This window comes from Rhodnius prolixus, unplaced genomic scaffold (assembly GCF_049639745.1).
Source record: "Rhodnius prolixus isolate KJV_2025 unplaced genomic scaffold, Rpr scaffold_18, whole genome shotgun sequence".
Classification (NCBI taxonomy): Eukaryota; Metazoa; Arthropoda; class Insecta; order Hemiptera; family Reduviidae; genus Rhodnius; species Rhodnius prolixus.
The window spans coordinates 1,267,151-1,287,343 of record NW_027411636.1 but is presented as its reverse complement, the minus strand read 5'-3'; the positions used below and the strand labels follow the sequence as shown (position 1 = coordinate 1,287,343).

The window sequence follows — 20,193 nt, the reverse complement described above, 5'->3', positions numbered from 1 at the left end:
GACTAGTCTATTTTTATGTTAATTTTTGTGTTACGTTGTTAATTTTATATTTATCAGTGCAATTGGAAATTAGGGATAGTACTCAATGTGTGTTAAAGAAATATAGTTTTGTTATTAACTGGGAAAGCTAACATTTAATGATATTTTTTAATAAATTGCGTGACAATGTTACTAATGCATAGGGTAAGTACAGAGACCGGAATCGGTGAACGAGTTGTTGGAATCGATTCCAACCCTGGAACTGATTCAAATCCAACGAGTCCAAAGACGGACTCGTTCTGCCCATCACTACTAAACATCTAAACAACCACTAATTTTCTACTTTTGAATCATGGTTGCAGTGTTGCTTTTTTTAAAAAAAATGAATGTTCCCTTGTTACAGTTTTTTAATTTATTATAATTTTTGAAGAACATTAATTTAGTTTTATTACTTAATATTTTCTTTTTTTAGTCTTTAAAATATGTAAATATTATCTTATTATCCGAATAAGCCTTGATTCTTATAAGTTGTTAACTTTCTCTAATTGCTGGTGTTATAGCAATTCTGTCAAATTTTGAAATGAGTTTATACAAGTTAGAATTTTGGGAAAGAATATCGGGAAGAATGTTTTTGTTGAATGTTATTTTGGATATACTATTTAAAGGACTTCACAAAATGATTTTTTTTGGGAGGGGCGGGGCTATTACATTAGTAATCTGTAATAGTAATATGATCCTTAATCTATTCAATCATAATCTTGCCATCACTTCTTTAATTAAATATATCATTTTTGCTTTGATCTATAGTATAATATTGTTACTTATTTCTTGAAAATGATTAAAACAAATTATTTTTATAAATTTATTTGGAAAATAGCAAGTTGCTGAGCAATACAATCCCATCGCACTGAGTTTGCGTTCTTCAGACTACAGAAGCTCTTCAGAAGGTCTATGAAAATTCGAATGGTCGATCTTGGCCTTGTTGGAGTAATGATATAGTAAATTAGGTAATAATGAACGTTTACGCCTGTCTGGGTTACTACCTACCTTCCTTCTGGGACTATTCCCAGTCTTTGATGGTTGCGAAACTTTTGTAGTGTCACGAAAGAAATCATGTTCCGTGAAAGCTTTGTATCAACCTCTCCATGCAACGTAAACTGTTGCCTTACTGTCCCCATAGCCCTAAATGTCTGGTCACCAAGAATACTAAAGATCTTATTTCACCGTTTTTAGTTCTAGTAAGTTCTTCAAGCTTCATAGGGACCGATGCCTAGGAAGGCCGCCTAACTGTAGAAAAAGATGACTCTGGCACTTATTATTCCTAATTATTGTCTTATGATCTCAATAGCAAAAGGAAACATTGCTTTGTGGGTAGCCTACCAAGCGTACCGAGAGATCAAACCTTGGATTGGCACGCTCCGGTCCCTGCACATGTCTGTGCGTTCAAGCTAGTCATTGTACCACTGTCAGCGTCGCCTGACATTGGCGGTCTTCCAAGCCTCTCTGTCCGGAAATTGATCTGTTCTATGGGAAAGGAGTCTCTCCTGGTGAAAATCCGGAAATTGTTTCCTTGAAAATAATTTATGACATGTTTGATAGAATCTATTGTTTCAATAATCTTTTTTTTTTTTTTGAACAATCATCAGAATTTATTCAGAATTTTATTATAACGTATAATTATGCTCTTAAACAATTACTGAACTTCTATTAGATCGTTTGTTAGGTAAGTATTGCTCTTGATCTTCAACTGGTGTGTTCATCGCTGAATAATCTATAGGAAAAGTTGCTGGGTGCTGTACAGCATAACCGAATAAATAATGGCCAGGCCCGTTTGGAAATCTACCCAGTAGAAAGTTAGCAAAACATAAACGGTAAATTTGATAGGTTAACTTATGATCGCCATTCTGAAACAGAAATAGATTTATATTAATGACAAGAAGATGGCAGTACAAAAGCCGTTATTTTCTAAAACTTTAGCACATGATCTGTGAATTCATGATTGAATGTATGAATTCAACTTACAGCCGTCATAGCTTTGTAAGCTTCATCAATGATTTCTCCCACTCTTTGGGCAGAGAATCCCATGACTGAGGAATAAAAAGCACTGAGTTCATCTCTGGTGATTATACCGGTTCCTGAAACAGTTAAATCACTTTAGATTAGTTAATTTCTTTATGGCATCTCTTGAGCGTAATGCAATGTTTCTTAGTCAAAGAAAATGATTTTTCGTCATATTTCACGACTCTTTCTCACTGTTATTCCGAATATTAGAGACATATTTAACTCTGATCAAACATTATACTGATAGTAAAACCGTACACTGAAGTGTAACTACATATAGGGAAGGCTACCCCAACAACAAAAATGCTTGCCGACAATTGCTCTGAGAGCTTGCGATTTTCTTTTCTAGAAAAATATATGTTTATGGAGGAAGTTTTCAGAAAATTCTAAAAGTTTTGAGAGTGACTTGAAAAATGTGAACAATCTATTAAAGGGTACTTCTGATTCACAGCCTTTTAGACTAAATTTTAGGAACCAATCTATCCCTGCTCAAGTTTTTTTATGATCAGTACTAATCACCTGCTACTAATTCTGCTTAAAATTACTCTGACCTCTTTGAGAAAATCGATGGTAGAGTGATATGCGAATTTCAATTTGTTTGAACAAATGCCAATTCAAATGTAAAATCGTGTATTAAATGAGCAAATTGACCATAAAAGATAATTTGATCAGCCGCATAGATAGACTTACCACTTTTGTTAATGGCTTGAAAGATAACCTTGGGAAAGTACTGAAGCCAGACGGGCAGATCTTGTATGTTCTTAACGTCTAAAAGTAGATCGCCCCATAAACACAGCCATTCATCGATGCTTAAGAAGAGTCTGTCCAAATCTACTGGCGGTGTGTTCTCAGCTGTGAACAATGAATTTTATAAATTCAATTTATTTGCGCCACAGGGGCCGGGGCGGGGGGAATTTAATACACAGTTCATTTTTATTACAAACAACTACAGCTCCAATTTTATTTTACAAAACATTAAATAATACATTTAGTCAAATTTGATTTTTTTAAATTTTTATTTAAGTGCTACGAGACAATAAGCTTTTTGACGAAATCAGCGAGCCGGATGGAAACTAACTTGTGTGTAGGAAATATCGTAACAAAAGTTCTGGGTTTATAAGTATACCGGAAGTTAGAAGAGTTTTTCAATATCAGTTATTTTTCTGGGCAGTCTCCGTAAAGATTTGGACTTCAAAATTACGTTTGTTAAGCCCATTATTTTGGTTAAAAGAGAATAATTGATTTTAAAGGAGTTCTGCTGAACTGTGACGACACCTCTGCTTCAACATAATTATTATATAGTTTGTTACATTAGAATCTCTAACTGGTTTGTGATTCGATGGTGCATGTGCGATGAGAGGTTGCGTACAAACAGAATTCAAACTGATTACAAAAGCTATGTTAGCTGATCCATCAGAATCAATCCAAGTTCTAAACTGATTTGTAATAGATCAGAACAGTCAGAGAACCGAACTATGTCCAGGACATGGGCAGTATGCCGCTCTGTTTGATTGCTGTAGGAAATATTCCACAAAAAATTATTTAAAATTTTCCGGGCATGCGTGATGTAATATATTTCTTCAGTACTAAAATTCAGATCGAATTCAAGCAGCCCTTGGATCGCACTTGCTCGCTAAATAATCCCAAACCGATTGGCAACTGATAACAAATTGCTAGATGGAACAAACTTATTTAATATAGAAATTGACCATCTTTTCAGTTCAGATTTTAAGTTTCTAGAAAAGTTGGGAAAGCCGTGAAAATGTTCACTCGATCACAAGGAATGATTTTCACAGGAGGTCTAAAATTAATTAAAAGGATAGATATTCGATCCCAATTCAAAATAAAATAAAATTCTATAACCTTCTGAAGCGTTGTCTGGCTTCAAAGGCAATATGAAAGTTTCGATGAAGCCTTGTTGTACTTGTTCTAGAATTACACTCTCGCCACAATTTGACGACCAATCAGCAAAATGACGTAGTCGCTGTAAAAAAGCAAAAACGTTAAGGTAATACAGAAATACTCGGGTAATTAACTAAGTAAAATTCTGTTTGCCTGTGAACCTTAATTTTAGTTAGATTACCAAAGGGCATTACCTCGGAAAATGACTCAAAATCTTGTAGAGATATGATGTCATCTCTGTCCATATCGAATATATGTGAAAATAAATGACTCAATTTCTCTTTCTGTGTTGTAGTAAGATTTGTGATTGGCTTTTCACTTTCACAGCTGTCTTCATCGTTTGGATATCGTTTTACCCAGGTTGCTGTAAGCATTGAGTATATTATAACTAACTAACTACAACTAATACCTGCAATGAATTGCTTTAGCTTGAAAAACTTTACCTACTTGACGATCAATAGCAATCGCATTAGAAATAAATTTAGACCCTTCTAATGAATATAAGAAATACAATCTTTTTTTTTTTTTATTCTTAATAAACGTAATGAATGTTATCGTTGTTAAATTATGGAAATGGTGTATTTTACCGGAAATAGTCACTTTGAGTTCTACTAATCACTATTGGTAATAGTGGATTTTACAAAACGATCTATGGGTGTCAATCTATTAGAGTTCAGTATAACTCAAAAACAAGAAAATTATAGCATGTTTAAATTTTAAATTTGTTTAGGAATCGCCATGGGACCCGTCAAGAAGCTTTTTAGCCTTCAAAATCAGCTTACAGAATGTGCTACTTTACTGTGGAGGTTTTGCAGTATTTGGCTTCTTTATTTCTAAAGTAATTCCAATGATTTTCAAGAAGTCATCACTTAGGCTCCAACTTTCCGTCCTAGTACATTTTTAGAGAAACTGGGAGTTTGCTTCATCCTGTAAGTGGTCTCAACTCGCACCAGTAGGGGTGGAATAGGTCAGGTAGGTACCACGTCGGAGTTAAATTGTAGCTAAAATTGTGGTTCAACGATTGAAGAAAACTGCAGGGAGGAAGCCAATTAAATCTAAAAGAAAATCTAATACTTCAGAGCATATAAGTTACCCCATACATGGACGCTCCATCCGTGATCATCTGGCCCTTGATTGGAAGGTTTCAACGGCTGTAATGGTGCCCGGTCTTGTTCTTCTTCTGCACCGACAACTCCACTTTCCGGCATGGTCCTCCATCTCTTCAATAATTCTTTAGTACGATCTTTTGTCTTATCACAGGCCATTTTCCATGTTGAAATAAATTTCTTTTGTGTTTTTGGAGATGGTTGTTCTTCCGCGTTGCCTAAACTTGTTCGAGGTGCCGACAAATCTCTTTGGCTGTCGCGTTTTATCAGCTGTTCAGATTTAGTGCTGCTTACGCTGGATTCTTCCTGCGTGAAATTGACTTTCTTACAGGAAGACTGCGTCACCTCCTCCGCTGCTCCTTTGCTGGTCCGGCGGACGCTGTTCTCCCGGCTGGTTAACGATGGAGTCGCCGTTCCCGAGTCGCCTTTCCCTTCCATCACTGGCGACAACAGCTGGTCTCAGTCTGGACTGGTCACCGGTCCTTCTCACGAGTCTCCTCTCCATGTAAAACATACAAGTAATTATAGTACAAGCTGCACTTACGTAACTTACGATCAAGAAAGTAATGTAAATGATCAAGTCCATCCAGTAATTTCGTAATTTTTTTTTTTTTTGTATTTATCTGTTCTCCTCAGCTGAGATTATTCATTTTGAATGCCTTTTCTCATTTGCCTAATTCCTATAATAACTGCAAAAAAACATGCTACACCTAATAAAATTTGATAATTTCTCGGGATTTGTAATGTGTTCGTCATTGAAGATGTAGTTTCTAAGACATTTTACTATTTTTTTGTAACATGTGTTGCTTCTTTGATCATGTGAGTCATTGCTTGGATAAATAGATGGTGTGGACGAAATTCTGGATATCTCCAGAATGTAACCATCAAGCAGATTTATTTATTTATTTTGGAACTACATAGTGTAATGCGTTCGGTACTAAAAAGAAGTAGATAAATTACAGTTTAAACTATAAAAAATGCTTACTATATAAAAAAAAGCGTTTTTTTGGACCTTTGAAGAAAACTAAACATCCATATTCTCAACAGAAGGTAAAGTAGTTGTTCGGTCTGATGATTATAAAGAGGAAATATTGAGCAGTTCTTTTTCTTTTTTTGGAACAAATGGCATCCAAAAGCTTGAACAGGAAGAAATAACTCTGGCAGTCAGAGCATAAGTGGACCGATTATCTATCTATTTCACTTGCCAAGTTTGTACAATTTTAATTTGTAAAACACTGTTTACTTTTTTTTCATGTTTCAAAGAGCTATTTTTCAATCAAATGGAGATAGATAGATAATGTTAATTTTGACCAGATTTTTAATTTGACACATTCAGGTGTTAATTTCAATATTTTTGGGGGTTTTAAATTTAATGTTTCTACTACTTAAGACATTGTCAGTGTTGACGAACAATTTTTATTTGCTAAAAATGTAATATTTTTGATGTTTTTCTTATGTAACTGTATTATTTTTTGCGACAGGCTAGAAATGTTAATAAATGCAACAATTGTAATAGACTCGCCTTATATTTTTTTCTATTTTAACTTGTAATCATTAAAGATAAACGGTAAAGGGTAAAAGTATCCTTCAAAAAACCTAAAAACTATGTCCGCGTCATAAAAAACAAAATTGTCATTTTTACTTTATCTGAAGAAAGTAGTACTTTATTGAGTAAAATGAAATTCAAGGCAATTAAAAAAATAAAATTACCGTAAAGAACTGCCAGTTCATTTTTATTTATACTGATGTACATAGTTTTGTAAACTAGGTTAGGAAGGTAGAATACTTGGTTGCTATGACGACCCCCAATAAACTTACACAAACACAATTAATGACACTAAAGTAAGAAATAAAGCGATCTAAATCCCTTGGTAACACGCGAATACATCACGCAAATTTTCCAAACGTTCTCTTATCTAGCAACATCACAAAATAAAAAGCTCAATGAGCAAAACTTATTTTAATACAATTTAACTAAAAATCTTAATTAAAAATAGATTTGATAAATGAAAAATGTAGGCTTAAAAAGAACGTATGCATAAATTCGGCAGAATGTTAAAAGTCTATTATTATAAAAATAGAAGAAAGTTTTCCATAAAAAGCAAACCTACAAGCTCCAATAATATTCTAATAAGCGAAAATGTCAGCAAATAAATAAAGGGGAAAAAAAGTGGTAATAATCTAGGGCTAATATACGTACCTTAAACCCTTGGTAACCAACAATCTACGAAACTAAAACAAAACCAGTCACGTTGAAGATAAAAAAATTGGGTCTTGCGCACTATTTTCAAACTAAGTTTGATTGACGCTTTGGCAAATCTTCCATAAACAAACTTCAAGCTTGAAACAGTATTTGCTCTTTCTGTTATTGTTTAGATCTACTTTAACATTCTGATAAAAATAGTTTATACATATCTAAATATTATGTGGCGGTTGAGAAGTGTTTAGAGAAAAAGAAAGGGAAAGAGAAGAAAATTTAACATCAGTTTTTTTCCTCCTTTTCCAGAACAAATTTCCTGGAAAAAAATGTGTTGTAAAAATACAAAACATTTTATATAATAGATGATATTTTCTGAATTTAATAGATTTGTTATGAAACACTTGAATTCTTTTGCAGCAATCTCTAATTAATGTTCTTGAGTAATTTTCTTAAATTTTTTAAGTACTTTTAGAAGATCGCTGATTTTGTCCGTCAACAGAGATTAATGAATCAGTTTGGTGAAGTGAATTTGATCATATTTTTAATTATAGAAGTGGTAGGGTGTTTTTAGTACGGTATCCCTTGCATGAAAGTTTATGACGCTTTGAATTGACACCTTCACAATATATTTGACTACCCAGTATACAAACACAATTAAAAAAAAACAGTTTTAAAATGTCGTTCCCACGGAAGATAGGGATATTCAGAGAAGGTTCGTCATAAGTATAGTAAAACTTCTCAATTTAAAGACAATTTCTCACAGGCTACTCAGAAAGAAAAAATCTTATCAGATTAAGGAAAAGGAAACAATTTGAAGAGAAAACTAAGAATGAATGACTTTTGTTTTTAATTTTTATAAAAAGATCTCCATCAGTTCCATTTTTGGCTGTAACTACTGTTTGTACTAACATGTGCTTTAATACTTTTCATAATGTAAACTCAGTAAATTAAGCATACAAATGCACACTTTGAATTTTCAATTTTGTTTTTTAAATTTAATTTAAAATTAAAAAATTATACATAAAACAATGATCGAATGTTGACGTATCATTTATCGGAAATATAAAAACAATTAAAAGTTGGAAATATAAAATAATTCTTTTTTTTTGTGTGTGTTCTTACACGAAACATTTCTTATCCAACGTGTACACTGGCGTTAGAATAAATGTGGATATAAATATATATATATATATGTTTATATTAAAAGGAAAAAGAAGGTTCAGTTTAGAAGTTTCACTGTACAGTAGCCGAAGGAGGTGGAGGTGGAGGCAATTGCGAGGGTGGAATTTGCTGTTGCTGAGGCTGCGGTTGTTGCGACGGTTGTTGTTGCGTAGGTAACGTCTGTTGAGGCTGTTGCTGTTGTTGTTGTTGGGGCGATGCAGGCGGTATTGCTGTCGCCTGTTCAGCGGCCAGTCTCCTATGCGCTTCCTGTCTAGCCCTGAATTCTGCCGCTTTTAACTGTTCCAAATGAAACTGTTGCCTTTCAGCGATCAACTGTTGCCGCTGATATTCCAATCCTTCACGCTCTTTTTCCATTGTAGTTTCCAATTCTTCAAAATGTCTTAATTTGATCTCTAATTTTTTCATCTGTGTTTCCACCAGTAACGCAACTAATGATTTGATTTTCCTCTCTTCAACTGCAGCTAAATGTTTAGCCTTTACAGCTGCAGCTGCTAAAGCTGCCGCGGCTGCAGACTGCAGCTGAGCATCTTTCACCACTCGCTCTCGTTCTGCATCTTCGGGCGCCTCTTCCTTCTTACCAGCATCCTCAGTTTCCATAGGCTCACTGCCTTCTGTCTTGGTGACCGCAGCGGCACCTGTAGAAGATGTATTGTTGCTTTGCTGTGGTCCCATGTCTTCATTTTTGACTTCTGTACTGCTTGGGCCACCAGCCGTGCTTCCAGGTGCAGCAGCGGCCGCTTCAGTCTTGACCGCGCTGTCTCCAGTACTGCCTTCACCTTCGCTGCCAACTTCCTTCTTCTCTTTGTCTTCGCTTTCTTCTTTCTCTGGCTGGGTACCAGCTATGCCACTCTGAAATAGAGGATTATATTTTATTAGCAAAACTTGCTTTTTGGAGAAGTCTGCAAACAAGTGGGTTCCACCTGATCTTTCCATCAAACTGCTGCTTCAAACGATTAATTAAGCATCTCCTCTCAGGGAGATTGTACAGTAAGTAAATAATTTATTAACATTTAATTCAATAACGAAAGATCCAACGTACACATAAGAAAGGAACAACTTCCTTTCCAAGTGTCTTATGGAATCTTCTCTTCTCATAGGATTCAGTCTTGCGAAAAAGCACTTCTCAAGACGGATTATTCCGCTTCTTCAGATTTTTGGAGTACTTCATCCTTAGGTTATTAGCTCTGGGTTTTTGTTTATCTCATCATTTGCAGGTACAGCTAAGACCTTTCTTTCAAAGAACATCACTCCTATCTTAAAAGATGTAGTACCATTTCTCTCGAATTGGTCACCTTAGAAAGTCTCTTGATGGAGACTGTTTAAAAATGACCTGGGATTGGATTAAACGTTGACTAAGAGGCAACCGCACTGCTATTGTGGCGTTTTGATCATGATCTTCATAATAAAAGTTTGTTTACTGACCGACGAAATTCATAACTTAGTACAAGCATTGAAATGCCAAAAAGAAAAGAGCCACGTCCGAATTAGGATACAAAGAGATGAATGTATTTAATTAATTTTTTCAATTCTTATCAAATTTATCAGTGTGTTTGACCTGTCTCTGATCCTGACCAGAAAGATTACTGCAACTCCTGAGATGTTTAAAAAATATAAACCGATCCTAATCAACGAACATAAATATGCTTTTAGTGGATAAAATCCAACAGTTTCAACTGTACCATTGGATATTAACCAAACGCTGCCAACCAATCCAAAAAATATTTACCTGAACTAAACCTGCAGAAGGATCATATTTTCCATCAGCGGTGGAAGCTTCAACATGTTTAATATGCGCGTCCAACAATGCTGCGGGCACTTCATCCTAAAATTGAAAATCATAAAGAAGAGTTCAAGACATTAAATAATTATGATTAAATGCAATCCAATGCTCCTCCAATTTAAAATATCTTTTCGCATGGTATCAGAGGTGGCTAACAAAAAGTGTTTTATCACTTCAAATTCCCTGTAGAAGTAGAATAAGCCTCAAAAGGGCAAAATAAATCTCTAAGTAAGTGTCAACTAACAGCCTTAGTGATTAACTTCTTCAAATTTAATCGCGATACTTTGTTTCAAAATCGTCACATCATTACCCTCCAATTATAGGCCTCTGCTGACTCAAATATCAAACTTATATGAAACTAATATGAAAAATGATAACAAATTTCACTTTCTACAAAATTAGTTTCTTCCAGAATCCTTCGGGAAGTGGATGAATAATAAGAAAAAATCTGATAAATCCTAAAATAATTACCCTTATATTAGCGAATTCAACCATAGCTGCTTTTGCAGCGGAAGCCGCCACTCTGGGATCAACAACTGAAGCTAGGAAAGCCACAGTTGACATGATTGGATTTCCAGCTTTTGAAAATGGTATTGGTTGATACGCCAAAGGTCCTAAAGCTCCTCCTACATTAGAAAATATGAAAAATAATATCGAACAATATGTTGATATATATTTTCTTCGTTATTCCATCAACTTATAGAAAGTAGTCCTCCCTTTACCTGCTTCGTGATCTTCTAGATACGGATCCTCGATGGGGAGCCTCAAGAAATGTAGTATACATTCATCTTGCGTCCTAGAGCCCACATGTTCGCATACTTTGTTCCAGTCATCTTTATACAATTCCAGCGCTTCCAACAGAAGCAATGTCTCCTGTTCAGTCCAGTCTCGAGTTACAGAAGCTGCTTGTTTGTTTTTCAAAGCTGCTGGCTTTCGTGCGTACCTAAGTTAAATAAATACAAGTTTTTGTTACTGTAAAAACCAATTTACATTTCAAAGTACATAACGAAGGGGATAAAAAACATAGTTCGCATTCGGTTTTCCCGATTTCCTGTAACTGGATTTAACTTCGGAGCCACTGCTTAAATAGAAAACTAATAATTAACAGAGAAGAAAAGAGACTTGGCTAGAGAAGGAACAGTTACAATAACTCAAGCAATTTTTCGTATCAGTCCTGGGCAGTAATAGGCACTTATAAGTATCTTCAAAGCTCAAGAAGTTAACTTCAAATTCAGAAAAAAAGAGAACTTACTGATCCAACTTCAAACCAAAATTCATGCCAGGAGTATCAGGATCCTTTTTAACTTGCGGCGGTTGCTGTTGCTGCGTTTGTTGTTGTTGCGGTTGAGGTTGCTGTGGCTGAGTTTGAGGCTGAGCTTGCTGTTGAGACGGTGTATCCGTCTTTCTGCTGTCCATGTCCAGCAAGGTTTTCGCAGCGGATTGTTGTTGGGTTTTTGGCGGATTTACTGGCATCAATCCAGATGGTGTGTCGGCAAGCACATGGAAGTGTGATGTCGGCGGAGGTCCCATAGGTGTAGGTCTACTGTCTGCATCAACCTGTAAATTTACCGCCACAATTTTATAATTAGAAATTTTTGGACAAAGATGAGAAAAAAAAGAAGTATTACTGGGGCTTTGTAAAAATGGGGTGTGGCCAATGAAATCTAGACTAGTTAAGCATTCATTAGTTTACAAGAGATCGCCAAAATGGTCGGCACTGATTCTATTATTATAGAATGCTACAAGTAAGTGTCCACGCACTTGAGAGAAATAAATATTTATAAAAATAAAATTTGCGCTGAAATGGGACTTCAAAGGGAAGCCTTGTCCCATCGCTCTCCTGGGAGAGTTCTAAGATGAATTTTCCTGGTTAAATGAATGTTTTAGATCTAGAAGTTGGTTATATAAGTAAGAGAATATCCTAGGATTCTTCAAGGAAATCTCAGAAGAGAGAAATTAGTGTTTTCGATTAAGGAATTTTGTACGTTGATTTAAAGTTAAAGAAATGTATAAAAAATAAAGTAGAAACGTTAGTCGAGTGAGTGAACACTCTAGAACTGTTTGATCTCGATAATTTTACCTGATAATTGATGAGTCCCCACTGTTCTAAGAAAGCGTGCACCCTCATGATGGCGCACACGTCACCAGCTAGATTCCTTCTGGATGCTGTACTCGTCAGATATTCTGTTGGATTCAATCGGTAGGTGTCTATCATAAAATTTCTATATGCCACATAGATTTCTGGTGTTTTTGATTTATTTTTGCCATTGAAAAATTCTGGTAAAGCTCTTTTCTCTATAGAATGTATAGAGTTGTAATCAAACCATGCAGAATACGAAGGCACAATTATATGGTGTGTCTGCTCCGTAACATTGTCTTCTTGTCCATCTTCCTTTATTGCGATGTCCTGTAATAGAATAAGTTGATTATTAACATTCTTGTAACAGCAATTGTAAAAAAAATAGAGCAGTTTTGAATGGGATGTATCCAAATTTATTGCCAAGAAGTTTTCAATGCAATAAATGGCGTCAATGAGAGAAGGTTGACTATTTTTTAAGTAAATAAGGTACAGCAGTGGCCCTAACGACCTCCAGTTGTTTGTGCGTAGGGAGGTTGAGAGATCGCCGAAATAAAATAACTAGAAACTTGCTAAGATACGAGTTAGAAAGAGTAAAAATGAAACTCCTATCAATGTGCAGAACACGTCAGTAGGCCATACAGTATCGAAAAGCGTCGATCTCCATCAATGTCGTACAGGTAGTTTGCGTCGTTTGAACGCCTAGGTTGCATTGTCTACAATTCTGACAATTTAGCAGGTGTGGCTGTAGCTGTTTGACTCACCTGGAGGTTTGGCCGGTTTTGACAGAATAGACAAGAAAAATGTTGAAAGGCTTCTACTCCATTACATCATGATTCGTAAAAGTGTGCGTTGCTCCAAAATGTTGATTTAGAAATCCGATACCATGACGAACAATTCTGAACAATAGGAAAAGAGATATGAAGCTATGAAGGTTGAAGGATTTTGAAAACCTCTAAACTTTAACCTTCTATATCTCCATAACTATTATCACTGGAACATTGTGATTTCCACCAGTTATAGAGCTAACTATTCTCTACAATTTGGTATAGATTTCATTGAATTCTGTACAAAGAAATTGGCCGGTTTTGACCGAATAGACAAGAAACATGTTGAAGACTTCTTTCTATTCTATTGCATCATGTTTCGTAAAAGTGTGCGATGTTCCAAAATCTTGATTTAGAAATCCGATACCATGACGGAACTTTAACGGGGGCTTCAATAGAGGTCGCCTTAGTAAAGCATTAACTTTTAATTAATCAGGAACATAAACAGGGAGCATCATTAATGAGCAAAGCTTCCTCTACCTCCGGACAGTATCCTCTCGTTATAGATTGAATAACAGAGACTCCTTAGAGGAAAAGAAAAAAACCCTCTTTCCTGATTTAAACTCAGAAACTCCGGCAAGATAATTACCTGTGTATTTGTGTCAGAAACTTTTCCCATCTGACTATCTTCCCCTCTATCCGCGGCTTCTTCATCTAAATCCATCATCGTACCACTTTTTACTGGCTGATTTTCGCTGTCTTTTTTATTTGGTGTAACTCCTGAAATCAAAGATTACAAACGTGCGGCAAGATTGTAATTTTGTATATGTAGAACAGAATAGTGAAATGTATGATTATATTACTGTACAAACCAGGTTTAGGTATAGGAACTTCCTGTATATTGGGCTCAGGAGTAGGCTCCTCCATGTCTCTTGTCAGATCATTCTCTTCCTCTTCACTTTTGATCTTCTTCGGTCCAATCGCCGGTCCACGACCGCTGTAATATATATACATATCTTTTCAAATAAATTTATTTCTTGTTAAAACTGGTTTTGTAGCAAACCATCAATTACAGCTTATCAAGAGGATTAATACCACCTGAAGAAGATTTTATACAGATTTTAAAGAATTTACCTCTTCCGTTTGTTTAATTTAGGAGGCGGTGACGGTGAACGTTTCCGTTTCTGTTTCTTCTTAATAGTCGGATCTGTCTGAGCCATTAGATCGTCGACGGACAGTCGTAGCTGTAATTGAAAGCCAGTAATGTAGAAACTGTTTATTTAAATACATAGGTGCAATAAAATAAGGTCCAACTATATCTACCCTGTGCACTTTTTTCTTTCCAGCCTCGTCTACTTCGTAATCTTCTTCATTCATCCACTCATTCATGCGCTCCAGTTCTAGGACCCAGGACGCTGATACCTGTTCACAAGAAAACACAATAATACAGACTTTTGATAAAATAATGGAGTAATACATATAAAGGCACACGGATAACACCACCCTTAACAGTACTGGTTGTGATCTGAAGTTTAGCCTAAATTTTTAATAAATACAACTTCGAAAAAAAAAAATGCAGTATTTTTATTTACCCTCCAAGGAAGACTGTGAGGCGGTGGGGAATCCGGAGGATCGACTGGTAAATCAATAGATACCCAAGAATCATGGGAATCGGGGAAATAGTACCAATGTAGCAATGTCATTCTGTCACGTTTTAAAGTTGGCCTAGCAAATTCTTCATCAAGAGGATCTACCACTGGATAGAGGATATGTGTAGCTTGTTCTTCATTTTCTAGTAACAAGAGGATATTTTCAGAAAAATGTTTCCATCATGAAGCTCACATAACAGAACAGAAATGGTACATTAGCAGGAAAAAAATGAGCCAAAAATCTGCCTTTCAGTTTTTCAGAATATTTAACTGAGACATTTCGAATCTCTTAGAATCCATCCTCAATCATGTAAACATGTGTTGGTAAATATTTAATATAACATATCTTGTGGACTACAGCACTCTATACTCAGGACAATGCGATTTTCAAAATAGTATAGAAGTGATTTCTTAACCTTGCGGTTTCAACGCTCGCCTTTTGGGTGATCCGAAATGTCTCATTAAATTTATGAAAAAACTGTCCGAGGATGATATTTTGGCAGTTTCTCTTCACATTATTTAGATAAGTCTACAAAAATTACACGAAAAACGCGAGTACACACACACAGACAGACAGACAAAAACCTCTACTTACCAACAATTGTACCCTGATGTCTTTTGACAATATCCTTAACTTTGGCGACAGTCGGCTTGTCAACATCAGGTCTGATGTACACTACTGGCAGAGTTAGACATTTTGCCTGAATCAATGCCCTTTCCACCGCCATAAACATCTCAACATTACGGTCCATCCGTGAAGGGCTCTGGAATAACATATCAATAACACTCACAGCATATCTGTGTTCTTTTTTCTCCATTTATTTAGAAATCCACCGTTTTTGTTTCATGTCTTTCTTATTTCTGTTTTTTTTTTTTTAGTTTATTTTTTATTTGCATCCATTATTAGAGCTTGATTCAATTGTTTGGTTTTTTAGAAAAGTTTTGACTTGCACTTATAACGCTTCACTTTTAATATTCACATTAATGACTCTCCAGTGAATAGACTCAGCAGTGGCTGAAATATTACCAGTTTTAGTCACAACTTGATTTTATCCAAACTTTCGATTCGACCTTCGATGAAGGATTGAAATCAGAAGCTGGACAAAAATAAGAAAAACATGGGAACTATGGGTATAAAGTCAAAGATACAACACTGCGGATCCAACCACTTTTTTATTTTATAGACCTTAAAAATAAATATTTTTTTATTAATTTTTATTTTTTAGATGTATGGTACTTGGTTTTCACCAATTTGCAAGCATCCAAAATTTATAATTTTTCTCATGAAACAAATATATATATAGGAAGTAGTGGTCGTCGCGTTAAACTTAAAATAAAAGCGGGAACTCAAACTTGAGATTCTGGCCAAAATCTGACAACCTGAAGAGAGTTTTATTTAATTTTGTTTTTAAGTTTTCATGGATTTCTCAAAAATGGTTACAAATTTTATTTACAATTTTGTCAAACTAAGAATAAACACGCACAGTGCATTTTAATTTGAAATCCTTTGGGGGTTCTTAAGGATTGCTTAAAGGATCCTCAAATGATCTTAATCAAGTCTTTTAAGGACAATCAACAGGATAAAGCTGATTGAGGGATTATACACTAGATGGTGGCCCAGAGAAGATGATACACTAAATCGATTGTGGGGAAAACTTTGGGCACCACAAAAACAACACGATTTCTTCCTACCGGAATTACAAGGAATCAGCACAATAAGCTTTTATGACTGCCGTTCGTAAATGGGTTTCTGGACTTTAGAAGTGTAGGTAATACTCTTTACCTACACTTCTAAAGTTTAGTGTAATTGGGAACAGAAACTTAATAATTAGAGGTAGAATTCTCTACATAAACTTGGTGTAATCATTGAACTTCGCATTGAAGACCGACAAAAAAACGGAAAATCAGTAAGTTTAAAACAAAAACGCACACTTTCAAGAAAATTTTAAGAAATGGACGCGCTATTGTTTCCAAATTATATTTTATTTCCTCAAACCATAATTTTTCTTTAAAAGTTCAAAATGTTATATTTAAGATAATCAGAATACTTCCACTAAGTAAATTTGATTTGAATAACTCTCGTTCTAAGTATCATGCACCCATGGCCTTCTACATCCACATACATAAATAAATAATTTCCCACCAAAACAGTTTTAGGTGAAATCTATTACCACACTCTCGATTTTTTTATTTTTAGATTATTGGAAGTCTTCAGAAGTAACCTGTAATGGTTATGACACTAAAAATGTATTGCTTCCTGCTATAGAAATTTGGTAAACCATCTTTAGGTTCTGCTTTAACTATTCTTTCCTTATGACTAATTAAATATACCCAGAAGGATTTTTTAAATATATTAAAAAACCTTCCAAAAAACGGAAACACAAGAACAGCACAAACAAATTGTTAATGTATTAATAAAACACACAACATGCTCACAAACAATAATTACGAAGTAACAAAGTGACAAGTACTTTCCCTGGCCAATGTAATGACTGTGATATTTATTTATTTACTTATTTTTTCCAGTTGAATAACGTTTTTCCAACAAACAGATTATTCCATCCTTAAAGACTGCAAAATATTCTGGAAAGTTTACAAAATATCCTTTTTCGGCTGCTACAATCTCATCCAGTTGACTTACAATGTTTTCCAACCACAAATTTCTTTAAATTTTGAGAAAAATGGAGGTCAGTGGGTGTTAAATCTAATAAATAGTACAAATATTCCTACAATTTGTACTACAAATCCCTCTAACTACCAAATTAGGTATTATGGATTAGGAGATTGGGCGGAAGGTCATATTTTTCTATCGCCATTCTTCAAAAGACTCGAACTGGAGATATCCTATTTACTAGTCTGAGCTCAAAACTAAAACAGTGAATCCACTTTAGATGAAAGATTCGTTTTCCTTTCCAATTCAAACTTCTCACTGTAATTTTTCTCTGCCAATTTGTCCAGAAAACCTGCATAATATTCACAAGTTATTGTTTTAATCTTGAATAGGAAATCATTACAAAGAATCCTTTTTGCAGCGCAGAAAACACTGGTCTTGCAGTGAAGTGTCGCGTATGTTGACTAGGATCAGTACGAGTGCCTGGTCAAGGCCAAAAAAAGAATGATAGCTATCTGCCTCCGTCCAGAACTTCCTACAGAGACAGTTGGACGTAAAGCCAACCTTAAAGGAATTGGATTTTACTTAATTTTGTGTGGGGGATAAATAAACGCATCAGATTCAAGGTTTAGGCCAACATCAATACCAGTATTGAAAGACTGTCCAGTTTTCTCAAAAACGAATCAAACAGAAAATTGAAACGAGGCCTCCAAGATAAAGTTAAGTTAGGAAACCACCGCACCCTTGTAGATACACCAGGCGAGTAGGTTTTCTCAAAACTTTTTCATCGGCTTTTCCTAATTTAAGGATTTTTTGATTTTGTTTTGTACATACACTAACCTGTTAACATTAACATACAAATCACTAACCTATTTTCCTTAAAAACCCAAATAAAATCAAACTTAAATTCGCACAACAAAAGCAACTCGTACAAATTTAAAAAAAACATACATATAAGCGGTGGAAAAGCGTGCAAAACAAACAAAAAAGACAATATTAGATTAGTTAGTGTGTGGTGACACGCCCATACCTTACTGACCTGAAAGTCGAACCGTCTCCAGCCCTGTTCGCTTTTATATTTGTATACTGTAGCAAGAATATGACACAAAGCGCCGCCGGGCTTGAAGTCCAAGAAGCACCGCATCTGAAAATTAGAAAAAACTATTATCTTCCAAGAAGAAGGCATAACTGCAATAGTCTCACAACTTTAACCTAAAAGATCTCTTAGTTATCAATGTTGGTCGCAAAAAAGTAGTCGGCAATGTATGTGTAAGTTTAGTCGATAGATCGCTATATTAAGATTGAAGATAGCTATTTAAGACGGCTGAATTATATTAGTCCGCTAGTTTTAAAGTAATGCCTTCAGCTGTAAACGACCAAAATGGATCGTATGTCCAAATCTTTCACCCTTGAAATGGATATTCCTCGCAATAACTCAAGATAGAAACATGCATCTTGTTATAACTTACTGAGCAGAAATAAAAGAAATAACAAAAGAAGTACTTAAATTAAGAGATTTGCCAATTCCGCACATTTAATAATATCATTGCGGACAGTTGCAATAGTTTCTTGCTCTGAATTGTCACTTTTATTTTAACTTAAATAAACATAATTTTGAACGCTGTAAGTAATATAGAATAAAAACAATATTTTTTAAAAGTTTACAAATCATTACATTCGCGTTGTTTATAATAATTTCCTGTGATAACCATTATGAAACTTTAAAAAGTTGTTTAAAATTATGTTGAGTGTTTGGTATTACATTTAAATAGACTAAAATGTTCACCATTTGTTGTTTAACAGATCACACGCAGACCAATATGAGTTATATTCAACACCAATATAAATCTACTTCCAAAATTAGGGCTTTCTATTTTTTTTTTTTTAAACTCACTCAATAATTTATAGTTCTTATATAATACTTACCGGAAGTCTGGTAAGAGGAGGTTTAGTGACATTTTTACCAAAGTTGTCTTCTTGAAATTGTATTAGCTGTATAACTAACGCTGAGAGTCCTTTGCTAGTTGGTGGATCGGTTTGTATCCACTGCAATTTAATATTAAATTTTAAAAACAAATTATTACCAAACTTTACAAAACTGTACGCATGAATAATATGTATTGTAATGTACTTAACATAACTGTATAAAGGCTCTGTAACTCACAAGTTAAAGTTTCCCTTACCTTTTTACAGTTTTTCTGTAACCAATTCTTAATTCCATCAAATAGTGCTAATGTTTCTGGTGATTCAAAAAACTTAACGTTTGGCCCACCATCCTTTTTGGGACCAAATGCTAACATTTTACGATGAATATAAACAACAACGCAAAGAGGAAACACAAAAATGTCTGACCCGGTAAACTTAACCTACGAAACTAACCAATATTATTAAAATTCAAGTATTTGTTCACAAAACTAGAAAAGTAAATTTATAAAACATTAAAATTAAATAATTTCACTTATTAATTTATCAGCTCACACTACCGCACAACCGTCCAATAAAACAATTTTTGTAAATGTAAATTAAGAGGTTTCAACTCACACAAAAATATAACCAAGGCAAAGCCTTCTTTATATGGTTGATACCTAAAATACCCACTTCTTATAAAATGAAGATTCTAATCATTCCTGTAAAATAATTATTAGATACATTAAAACAATTGTAAATATTGCTTTTAAAAATAAGTCAAACAAAAAATAGGACTAATTGAAAAAATAAATTAACGAGTAAAATATATCAATAATAAAGGTTCAATATTTCTAACGCAACACTTACACGCCATCTACATTAGGTAATGAGATGTTCGATTTGCAAATAATCGATTTACATTAAAACAAAAGAAAAAGAAAATTGCCCTATAATACTACAAATGTAGATTT

General features: G+C 34.6%; 2 protein-coding genes across 5 annotated transcripts; both read right to left on the bottom strand.

Moving 5' to 3' along the window:
- Positions 1 to 1,567: 1,567 nt before the first annotated feature.
- Positions 1,568 to 7,379, bottom strand: LOC141462219 (uncharacterized). 3 transcript variants are annotated; one of them, XM_074143899.1, is made up of 7 exons: positions 7,249 to 7,379; positions 5,036 to 5,547; positions 4,137 to 4,306; positions 3,904 to 4,024; positions 2,731 to 2,892; positions 2,002 to 2,114; positions 1,568 to 1,883 (listed from the first exon to the last, which is right to left on the bottom strand). In XM_074143899.1, exons 2-7 carry the CDS (start codon positions 5,484 to 5,486, stop codon positions 1,665 to 1,667), a joined length of 1,236 nt encoding a protein of 411 aa, XP_074000000.1. In that variant the 5' UTR covers positions 5,487 to 5,547; positions 7,249 to 7,379; the 3' UTR covers positions 1,568 to 1,664. The 3 variants fall into 3 exon arrangements, with proteins under 3 accessions (XP_074000000.1, XP_074000001.1, XP_073999998.1); XM_074143900.1 differs by lacking the exon at positions 7,249 to 7,379 and adding an exon at positions 6,759 to 7,203; XM_074143897.1 differs by lacking the exon at positions 7,249 to 7,379 and having other exon boundaries at positions 5,036 to 6,007.
- Positions 7,380 to 8,078: 699 nt separating this feature from the next.
- Positions 8,079 to 19,890, bottom strand: mor (SWI/SNF- related protein mor). Of its 2 annotated transcripts, none has more exons than XM_074143895.1 (15): positions 19,498 to 19,890; positions 19,241 to 19,360; positions 18,345 to 18,458; positions 15,299 to 15,467; positions 14,647 to 14,846; positions 14,378 to 14,476; positions 14,189 to 14,298; positions 13,927 to 14,051; positions 13,704 to 13,834; positions 12,291 to 12,617; positions 11,463 to 11,767; positions 10,933 to 11,153; positions 10,682 to 10,836; positions 10,157 to 10,252; positions 8,079 to 9,279 (listed from the first exon to the last, which is right to left on the bottom strand). In XM_074143895.1, exons 1-15 carry the CDS (start codon positions 19,612 to 19,614, stop codon positions 8,482 to 8,484), a joined length of 3,087 nt encoding a protein of 1,028 aa, XP_073999996.1. In that variant the 5' UTR covers positions 19,615 to 19,890; the 3' UTR covers positions 8,079 to 8,481. The 2 variants fall into 2 exon arrangements, with proteins under 2 accessions (XP_073999996.1, XP_073999997.1); XM_074143896.1 differs by having other exon boundaries at positions 18,354 to 18,458.
- Positions 19,891 to 20,193: the final 303 nt, after the last annotated feature.

Excerpts from the sequence above, each read along its gene's own strand:
- LOC141462219 (XM_074143899.1), bottom strand. The coding sequence starts at position 5,486 with ATGGAAGGGAAAGGCGACTCGGGAACGGCGACTCCATCGTTAACCAGC. Across the intron at positions 4,307-5,035 it reads ATGGAGCGTCCATGTATGGG|CAACCTGGGTAAAACGATAT; the intron begins GTAACTTATATG and ends CAATGCTTACAG. Across the intron at positions 4,025-4,136 it reads ATTTTGAGTCATTTTCCGAG|CGACTACGTCATTTTGCTGA; the intron begins GTAATGCCCTTT and ends GCTTTTTTACAG.
- mor (XM_074143895.1), bottom strand. The coding sequence starts at position 19,614 with ATGTTAGCATTTGGTCCCAAAAAGGATGGTGGGCCAAACGTTAAGTTT. Across the intron at positions 18,459-19,240 it reads CTCCTCTTACCAGACTTCCG|ATGCGGTGCTTCTTGGACTT; the intron begins GTAAGTATTATA and ends TCTAATTTTCAG. Across the intron at positions 14,847-15,298 it reads ACATCAGGGTACAATTGTTG|AAAATGAAGAACAAGCTACA; the intron begins GTAAGTAGAGGT and ends TCTTGTTACTAG.